This window comes from Mercurialis annua, linkage group LG4 (assembly GCF_937616625.2).
Source record: "Mercurialis annua linkage group LG4, ddMerAnnu1.2, whole genome shotgun sequence".
Taxonomy (NCBI): Eukaryota; Viridiplantae; Streptophyta; class Magnoliopsida; order Malpighiales; family Euphorbiaceae; genus Mercurialis; species Mercurialis annua.
This window is the reverse complement of record NC_065573.1, coordinates 23,555,618-23,566,280: the sequence shown is the minus strand read 5'-3', so window position 1 is coordinate 23,566,280 and position 10,663 is coordinate 23,555,618. Positions and strand designations below refer to the sequence as shown.

Genomic DNA, 10,663 nt, shown 5'->3' with positions numbered 1-10,663 from the left:
GTGCAACAAACTAACAATCATAGTAATCAAAGTACCTTCTTCTCCAAGAAATAAATTAACGATTCAATTAATTCAAAAATAGAAGCTTTTAAAATTAAAAAGCAAAATATAATTGGATGAATCAAAGCAATTTTTCAAATTTATGATTCTATTAATTAAAAAAAACAAGTCAAGAAATTATACCCAGTTAAAGATTTCAAATCTTTTATTTAAATCGACAATGTGTTTTGAAAAAAATAATTGAAATCGAAAATTAAGAACATAAATTAGTAAACCAATAGAGAAGAAAAATAAAAACCTTTTAACGAGTGAAGTGAAATTGAAATTTGAAAAGTTGATAAGAACCCTAAACAGAGAAAATAATAGAGAAACTGCAAGGAAAAAATATGGAAGAGTCGTTGTAGTGTAAGTTTAGTGGGTATTTATAAGAAATTGTGTAGACACGTGGCCAATTTTGATTGTTTGGGTTACAACATTTAAACTCAAGTCAGCGACTATTTTGAAATTCCGAACAAAATGCTACTCCTTTTTACACGCTTTATAAACATATTTAATTATCCTATTTTTACTTATTCACCCTTGTTAAAGAATGTTTATTTTAGCCTTTGACAAAAAAAATATTTAATGGTGAATTAATTTTAAATTTTTGACGATTTAACTAATTTAAAGATGAAAATATTAAAAACAACTAAAAAGAAGGATTATCTCATATATTTTTATATTTAAAAAAATACAAACACATTCTTTAACTTTAAAAACATTCAAATGAATCCTAATAATTTAACTTTTATAAAAAAAAATTAACTTAAATTTAAAAAAAAAATACTTGAAGAGCAGATCCTCATATCTGTTCTTTTTTGAAGAACAGATCCGTGGATTTGTTCTTCAACGAAGAACAGACTTCGATGGGTCTGAACGAACATTTTTGGGAAAAAACAATTTTTACGGAATTATTTTTTATTTTTTTTGTAAATCAATCTTTTTTTGTATAAAGAGCATTTGCTTTATGTTTATTAATTTTAAAATTATTAATAATTAATATAATTTAAGCAAAAAATTTATTATTTGTTAAACTTTTTAAAGAAGAATATGTTTTTGTATAATTAATAATATTAACATTTAATTAGAATATATTCCAAAAATAAAAGATTATTTTATTTTTTTTTTCAAATGAAAAGAGGCCAATTTAACTCTTTAGATAGAGGTGAAACATAAAAATTCAAAAAAAAAAAATACAAACGGTTTTTTTTCCTACGTCAGGATATAAATAAAAAAAGGGAAAAGGGTCATCCAGGCCCTTAACGTTTGGGGGGTGGATCAGTTGGGCCCTTAACGTCACGAAAGGTGCATTCAGGCCCTCAATCTCATGCAAAACGGACAACCGTGCCCCTTAACTTAACACCGTTCCTCTCTGACTCTAACGGCACGTCCAAATCCTACGTGGCACTTCTTTTTACCGTTGTGAATTAATTACGTGGCATTTATTTTGCCACCTACCCATCTTCTTCCTTCCTATAACAACAAATTCTAATTCCTAAAACCAAAAACCTAAAATTGAAGCCCTAAAATCGAATCCCTGAAATTGAACCCCTAAAATCATCATGCCAACATCTTCGTCTTCTTCAGCAAGGATTCGGCAAAGACACGGCGACATGGAGTGCATCTGTGAAAGTGAATCTCGATTTTGTAGATGCCCAGGATCTCGTGTTGCTCCTTTGTACACAGCCTGGACCGAGAAAAACCCTGGACGGAGATTTCATGGTTGCATAAATTATAAGGTAAGTCTTAGTGTTAGTATGGTTATGCCTAGTTACCCTTTTCTCATTTTTGGCTATAACTGAGGTTTTATGATTGTTTGTTGGTTAGACTGGGGGCTGCAATTTCTTCAAATGGCACGATGATGAAATGACCGAGAGAGCAAAGTATGTGATTAACAATCTCTTAGCTGAAAAAGAAATGAGCATGGATAGAAGGTGTAGTAGAAGATACAATTATGGTGAAGATGTTGACAATTTATGGCAGGAATTCAAGCTTGTGCAGAAAGCAGAGTTGAAAAGAAATGAAGAACTACTTGATGCTAGAAAGAAAATGAAAATTGTATGTACTATAGCTGCAATGTCATGGATTGTTTTAATTGTGTATTTTTTAGGTTGAATAGGTTGTATTAATTTGGAAGGTGAATGTCATATGAATTGTAATGCAAACTTGAAGTATCTATGAATTTGTAATGCTCTGTAATGCAAAATTGAACAATCAATGACATTGAATGATTATATGCAATGCCCTGTTATGCAATCCCTGCCCTGTTTTGTTTTAAGCCACACTTGCATTCAGTAAATAATAGAGAGCACAAATTGATGCACAACATTTTCATTCACTAACCAATAATACCATTCATTAACAAGGCATTCTTGCCATCAACAAGTTCCTGAATAACTTCCAATTGGCAGAGTTCAAAGCCAACATAAGAAGTTCCTAAGGAACTTACAAAAATATACCTAATTGGCAGAGTTTTTAGCCATAACAAGCTCCTAAAGAACTTACAAAAAATTAACCTAAGAGGCAGAGTTTAAAGCCTTCACAAGTTCCCATGGAACTTACAAAAAATTTACATAAGAGGCAGAGTTTAAAGCCTTAACAAGTTCCTAATGAACTTACAAAAATAATACCAAAAAATCACATATAACTTCAGCTTGTAGTTGCAGCATCATTGTTGCCTTTTCCTTTCTTTTTTGCATGAGCTTCTTTGGTCAGTTGTGAGCCAGTGACAGCAGGTGCACCTTTCCGTTTAAGACCTCCTCTTGGCTTAAATGGTAAGTCAACAACATACCTAACATGAGATCCAGATCCTCTAAAACTGATGCTTCTTGGAGTAATACCAGTTGACTGTTTTGCGGATGATCTTCTAATGATGGTCTCATTTGGGATTGAGAACCTCACATTAGGATCTTCAGTGGTCATGCAACTTCCTGAAACCATTGGAGTTTCAGAGGCTATGTGTTGTTCCCCCAACATACCAGGCTGCTCCACATAAACAAGCAAGTATAAGGCATTAGTTGTTTTACACCAAGAAGGCAAACTAATACTATCTAGTGAAAATAAAAAACTTTAAAAGCTTACATGCAAAACAGTTTGTCCAGTTACAGGATCATAAAAGCATCCACCTCCAACTATTGGTCTCCTAAAAGATTGGGTGGTTTGAGAAGCATGGGTTGTTCGAGAAGCTTGGGTGGTTTGAGAAGGCTGAGTTGTTTGAGAAACTTGGGTGGTTTGAGAAGGCTGAGTTATTTGAGAAGCTTCACTGGGTTCACGCATGCTACTTGCTGACTGAGACTGCTGGAATCCATCCTCTGATGTGCTTGTTTGGCCCTGCAATACTCAAAGTCACAAATTGCACAAACTGCACAAAAACTGCACAAACTGCACACACTGCACACAAACTGCACACAAACTGCACACAAACTACACACACTGCACACACTACACAAACTGCACACACTACACAAACTGCAGAAAAACTACACAAATTGCACAAAATGAACAAAAACTACACAAATTGCACAAACTGAACACACTGCACAAACTGCACAAATTGCACAAACTGCACAAATTGCACAAAATGAACAAAAACTACACAAATTGAACACAAACTGAACACACTGTACAAAATAAACACAAACAGCACAAAATGAACAACAAACTGCATAAACTGTAAAAATACACAAAATGGACAGAAAGTCACAAAAGTTACCCTTTTCTTGCATGACTTTTTATTGTGCCCTTCTTCATGACAATGCCTGCATCTCTGCTTCTGGCCTCTTCTCCCCAATTTTCCACTTCCAGATGAAGGGTTTGGTTCATTAGCATTTCTGATGCGCTTTTTTCTTGGTCTTCCAGGGAGTTTTTTCACTTCTGGAGGTTCTATGGGCAGGTACTCATCCACTCTCATAAACCTCTTCCCAGGTACTGGTTGCATAGTGAAGCTATAACAAGCTTCATACTTAGACCTATGGTAATATTCTGAGACTTCATTGATAGGCTCCCCATTCAAATGCTGAATTGCACAGATGGCATGTGAGCATGGGATCCCAGTGAGATCCCAAACCCTGCAGGTACAAACTTTCTTGTCTAGAAAGACTGTATGTTTATCATCCCCTTCCCCAATTTCAAAACCATGGTCTCCATTAAACACTGCTTTACAGCCCATTGCGATGTCTTTGTTGTCATGGAAGAACTTCATACTTGATGGACTCCATTCATTGAACCAAGTTCTTGCCTGATTCTTCTTATCAGCTATTCTGTTCATCACTTGATGTCTAATGTCCTCAAGCATGCTGATAATTGGTTTATATCTGGCATCCTTAATCCAAGAGTTAAAGCACTCAGTAATGTTATTATCTACAGTCATTGACTTGCACCTATTACTGAAATATGCTCGACACCAGTTGTTTGGGGGATACCATACTAAGTCCTCTGCAGCCTTTTTGCTGATTTGTCCCATTTTATTCAGCTGATCAACAAACTCTTCCTCATAGCTACTCCATGCACAAATCCAGAATTGTTTTTGAAACTGGCCTCCTCCCCATTTTTTTGCCCAGTTTGCCCAAATGTGCCTTGCACACCATCTATGTTCAGCAGTTGGAAGAAGTTCTTTGACAGCTTTAATAAGTCCCTGCAACAAATACACTAACTGTCAGACATTAATTTATTAGACATGCAATGAACTTCTAATTTACTTGTTAACAACTACTAACCTTTTGCATGTCAGATATTAAGGTAATTTCTGCTCCATCGCCAAGGTCAAGCTCTTGAACCAAATGTTGTAAAAACCATCTCCAGTTTGTTGTGTTTTCAGTATCTATGACACCCCAGGCTATTGGGTACATCTGATCATCAGCATCCTTCCCAATTGCTGCCAGCAGTTGTCCCTTGCATGGACTCTTCAAGAAGCATCCATCAAGCCCAATGAAAGGTCTGCATCCAGCCTTCCAGCCTTGCTTACATGCTGCAAAGCATATGAACATACGCCTGAAGACTCTTTTTCCATCTTTCAAGCTCTTCCTGCAAAGCTGTATATCTGCTGTGGTCCCAGGATTTGACCTTTTTAGGGCTGCTGCATAAGCTTCCGAGCAATGAAACTCTTTCACATAGCTTCCATCTAATTCCTGTTTAATCAATCTCTTAGCTCTCTTGCACATTATGTATGAAACCTTCACTTTCAGTTGCAGCTCAACAAGGTTCATAAGCTCCTTAACAGTAGTCTCAGGATTTTTGCAGATTAAGGGTCTAAAGTGGTTTGCTAGAAAGATAGCTGTCACTATTGGATTCTTAAAGGTTCTGTAGCATTTATGCTCTAGTTGCAGGGTTTTAACTAGCAAACCTGGGTTTTTTCCCTCCTTTGACATGAACACCAGGAAGTCACAATTCTGACCTGTGACACACTTAGCTCTGATACGGCCTGGTTCATTAGGGTTTAGTTTTAACCTTCTGCCCACAGCCACTGTATACTTAGCTAAGGCTTCCCTTGCCTCTTTTGCATCTGCAAAAGTCATGCCTAGCTGAAGAATTGGAGCACCTTCTGGTTCATTGTAAGAAACACCCTCTGATTCAAGGTCACTATCACTGTCCCTATGACATTCTGACTCACTTTCCCCTGAATCTGTACTCTCACTAGAATCAGTACTATCTTCACTAACATCTTCATTAACCTCTTCCCCACTGAGATCAACACAATCCTCTTCTATATTATCATTTTCTACACTTCCCTCTCCTTGGACCCCCTCTTCATCAACCTCTTCCACATTGGCTTGATCTGCCTCTCTTTCCAGCCCTGGGTCTATGTTTGGTCTGTCCACTGCTATGGGGATTGGTGTATTCTCAAAAACAGGCTCACTTGAATTTTGAGTAGCATAAATGGAAATCTCATTCTTCCAAGAAACAGACCTAATGTAGTTCAGTATTGTCCTAATTGAGTCATCATTGGCCACTAACATCAATCCATTACTAAAATCCCTCCCAGGCTGTAAAAAGTAAATGTTGTGCACAGTAGCATAACCTAAATCATGTATGTACTTATCCTTAATTTTCCTAATATTTAGGTAATCTGAGTCAAAGTTAAATTTGGTCTCTATATCACCATTCACATAATCTAATGTAGGGTCAACTGTCCATGTTCCACCAAAATTGAAATGCACATCAATTACTTCACCCATGCTGCAAAAACAAAATTCACTAACTCAACAAACTGCCAGAATTACATACAACACAGCAAGACAAACACATACATCACATTTAGCATGGACCACTAACCTAATAATAACATACAACTCAACAAGACAAACACAAACATTGATACACAAACTGCCAAAATGCAGATCATATGTAAATATAGGATACATCAGTACATATGGACATTATCAAAAACAGAGACCCATTAAGGAACATCAACATCATATTCAACTGACCACCATATTCAACTGACCACCAAACGACATTAACATCATACAAAACCCCATCATTAACATCAGTAGATAGAGCTTATCCAACTGTTAAATCCCAAAATCCAGATACCCATCAAGAAAACGAGGAAAAACTTACAGCAAAAACTTGAAGCATACCTGAACGTTGCAGAGGAAAGCGAGGAGTACAAAATCGCCAGAAAATCAAAGATTTGTAGTTACTGGAAAGGAAATCGAAGATTGCTGGAAGATCATGTGGTTAATGGATGGAAAATCAAAGGGTTGGGGAGAAGAAAGGGGTTAATCGTTTTTTTCATATTAAAAACCCTAACTTTTCTAATGGGGATATGGGTCTGAAGTGATTTGACCCATCTGAGATGGGTAGGTGGCAAAATAAATGCCACGTAATTAATTCACAACGGTAAAAAGAAGTGCCACGTAGGATTTGGACGTGCCGTTAGAGTCAGAGAGGAACGGTGTTAAGTTAAGGGGCACGGTTGTCCGTTTTGCATGAGATTGAGGGCCTGGATGCACCTTTCGTGACGTTAAGGGCCCAACTGATCCACCCCCCAAACGTTAAGGGCCTGGATGACCCTTTTCCCATAAAAAAATGTTTCAACGTGCGTGGTTTTTAAGTAATTAGGCTACAATAGTATTAAAGAAAAAAATCAAAAAAGAGACAATAAGCCTCAAAATTTCTTCAAATAACGAAAAGCCCGTCATAAATTCATCAAAAGCCTGGAATTACATAAGCCCAAAAGCCCAATCCACATCAAAATATTACAAACCCTAAAGCTACAACTATTTTTCGAAGCAGCTATAAATAAAAAATCAGCTAGGGTTTTGAACACTCTGTTTCACATCCTTCCACAGAGCCACCAGTCAGTAGAGAGAAAATGCCGGCAGGTCACGGTCTCCGATCAAGAACCAGGGATCTCTTCGCCAGGCCCTTCAGGAAGAAGGGTTACATCCCCTTAACTACCTACCTTAGGACCTTCAAAATCGGCGACTATGTGGACGTGAAGGTTAACGGCGCCATCCACAAGGGCATGCCCCATAAATTTTACCATGGCCGCACTGGCCGTGTCTGGAACGTCACCAAGCGTGCCGTCGGCGTGGAGGTTAACAAGCAGGTATAGCTCTTTTGGATTTTGTTTAGTCTTTTTCTTTTTCTTTCGGTTTTGGATTTGAATTGTGAGATTTTTAGAAATTAAATTGAGATTTTTAGAAATTAATTTGGTTAGTTTTGTTAATTTCATTAAGGTTTGCCCGTATTTGGTGTTATTGAGTGTATTGGAGACCTGTACTGTTTATTTAGTTACCCATTTCAGTTTAATTGTCAATGATTTTTGTAAAATTAAGTTGAGATCTACATTGTTACTGTTATAACTATATTTTGGGTATTATAGATTGATATGTTGCAGTTAAATCTGGAACTTAATGTTATTTGCTTAGTCTTGTTATCATTTTATTGATACTCTAATCGGAATCGTGATTTGAGTTATAATAACCGGATTATATGGCATCATTTCATTCTATTGTTCTGTTATAGGATGCTTGTAGTTTATATGGGCAGGTTTGAATTAAGCTAGTTGGTGCTGTTTTTGTAAACCAGGTTGGTAACAGGATCATTAAGAAGAGGATCCATGTTAGAGTCGAGCACCTCCAGCAATCAAGGTGCACCGAAGAGTTGCGGCTGAGGAAGATTAAGAACGATGAGTTGAAGGCAGAGGCTAAGCTAAGAGGTGAGGTCATCAGTACTAAGAGACGCCCTGAGGGTCCTAAACCAGGTTTCATGGTTGGAGGTGCTACAATTGAGACCGTCACCCCCATTCCCTATGATGTTGTTAACGACCTCAAGGGAGGTTATTAGGTCTACAATTTCTAGGCTTTTTGTTTATGCCTGTTTTCTTACTGTGCCGAAAACTTTTTATTAAACTGGTTTATTAGATTATTTATATCCGACTCTCTTTTTCAAGTACTTTCAGTTTTGAAGAGTCATTTTGAGATATCTGTATTTGCAGGAATATTTTGTTTACTTAAATTCTCGTTTGACAAAAAATGGATGCTTTTTTTATATGCAATTGTATTGTGTGTTGATGTTCGGTCTTTATTTCCCTGTTCATGAGTTGTTGCAGACTTGCAGATAACTTTGTTGTTTTTTGAAAATTTTGTTGTGGATGTTAATTCAATAATTCATGAATTGAGGTATAACATTTTGCAAATTATTGATTCGTAAACAGAAATTAATTGGTTCCAATACTTAAAATGATTCAAGCAGTCGGTCAGGATCTGCATGTTCATGAATTTTGATAGTTTTGTTACTCTTAGAAATTAGTTCCTGGAGAAATGGTCATTTGATAATTTGTTTTGTATGTTCATTTCTCCGTGAACTGTTTGAATAATGTATAACATTGACCCTTATGTAGTTTCGGTTTGTGATTTGGATCTAAACGTTATCAAAAAGAATTCACTTAGAATCCTTCTCTATTTTTTTTTAAATTATCAGACTGTTTATAAGATATTTTGTTTGTACATCAAGTATAAAATACACAAGTTGCTGGAAGAAAGAAAAAACTGAATTGCTGGAAGAAAGAAGAAATTATTCAGATCATATTTTAAGCTCCCAACTCTCATAAGCATAAGTTCAGCTGTTTATTTTGTCTTTCACGTTATGTGTAATTTATTATTGAGAAAAATTAGAAAAATTATTCAAATGTTTCCAGTGAGGCGAAATTTTTTTGCAAACGATTTTAATGTTCCGAAAATTGAAATTATATCACAATAATTCATGTCACACAATTAAAGATCTATCATCATTTCTCGTTTCTCACATTCTCCCCCAACTGAATCTCCAAGAACTCTAGATTTCAATCAAAAACTCAATTTTCTCGACTAAACACATTGTTGCCGAAAATCAAGCATTCATCTTCATCGGTTTCGTCAATATTTTGTCGAGAAAAAACTAAATAAATGAAATCCTGCTACTTATATAGTTTGGTTTTCTGGCTCCAAATCTTCATATATCTCAGCATCAGCAGCACTTTTTCCTCTAAATGAAGCTGTAAATGAAATCTAGTAAAAGTGAGAAAAAAGAAAAGAATATATGCTCAATTGCTCAAGAAAAAAAAAAGAGGTTAATTAAGACTATAGTACTAGAGAAGTAACTTGGGTATCTAGTTGTTCAAAATATTCACTTATACTTAATACCCTTTATTCATCAAAAGAAGTTGCTTCATTTTTTGTGTTTTATAAGCATCACACTACTTAATAACTTCTCTTTCTTCTAATCAAAATCAATTTTTGATTTTCAATTATCATGTTCAACATTTTCAAGATGAGGATTATCCCCTTTGCCCTCTTGCTCCTTCTACTTATTTCAGGTTATTTTCTTAATACCATTTTCCATAATTAATTTTTTTTTGTTACATATAGCACACATTGTCAAGCAAATGAGCTCTCATGATTAATATTCATGTTTTTACCTATGTTGCATAGAAATACTGTAACGAAGAAAAACGTTGAAGCAATATTTTCATAATAGCATGTTATAAATGTAAAATTTCGGAGTTGTATAAACATTTAATACAGAAACGCAAAAGTTGATAACTTTTCGTGATACATATGTTGTTGCCTTTGTGTTCTTAACTCGGTTATCATTATCATATGGGTAGTTAGCATAGTTAATCGGTTTGATTGATAATTTTTTATTTTTTCAATATCAATACATATTAAAGAGAACATATAACGTTTTTATATAATTTTTTCAGCTTATTCGGCTATCGAAATGTGGTGAAATAAGATATATTTTATTTTAACCAGCTTGAAATTTGGTATGACAGTTGAATGTAGTGGGCAAGCATTAGGAGTGGAGAGAGCAAATGCAGTGAGGATACCAGAACACACATGCCATAAATTTGTAAGGATGAAAATTTGCAACTTAAAAAGATGCAATCAAAAATGTGCTAAACAATCCTTTGGTGTTGGAGAATGCAAAAATACTAGAATTTGTTATTGCGCTTATTATTGTAAACAGCCTCCAATTTAGCACTCTCCTCCTTTCTTTTTTTTGGGTTTAATATGGTCTTACAACATTTGATATTTGTTGCACGAAAACTTATTAAAATCTATATTTTGGCATTTCGTTCCTATTTTAAAAATGTTTGTAAAACTTGTAATATATTGTTTTCGTTATTTTCTGTTTT

The 10,663-nt window shown here is 35.3% G+C and overlaps 1 protein-coding gene and 1 long non-coding RNA gene across 2 annotated transcripts; both read left to right on the top strand.

The window, feature by feature from the left end:
• The first annotated feature begins 7,293 nt into the window (after positions 1-7,293).
• On the top strand, positions 7,294-8,535 carry LOC126679237 (60S ribosomal protein L21-1). The gene is made up of 2 exons (XM_050374226.2): positions 7,294-7,591; positions 8,074-8,535. The coding sequence occupies exons 1-2, from the start codon at positions 7,355-7,357 to the stop codon at positions 8,329-8,331; spliced, it is 495 nt and encodes a 164-aa protein (XP_050230183.1). The 5' UTR covers positions 7,294-7,354; the 3' UTR covers positions 8,332-8,535.
• Positions 8,536-9,710: 1,175 nt separating this feature from the next.
• Positions 9,711-10,663, top strand: LOC130015451 (uncharacterized). The gene is made up of 2 exons (XR_008790637.1): positions 9,711-9,841; positions 10,301-10,663. It is a non-coding gene; the product is annotated as an uncharacterized LOC130015451 (long non-coding RNA).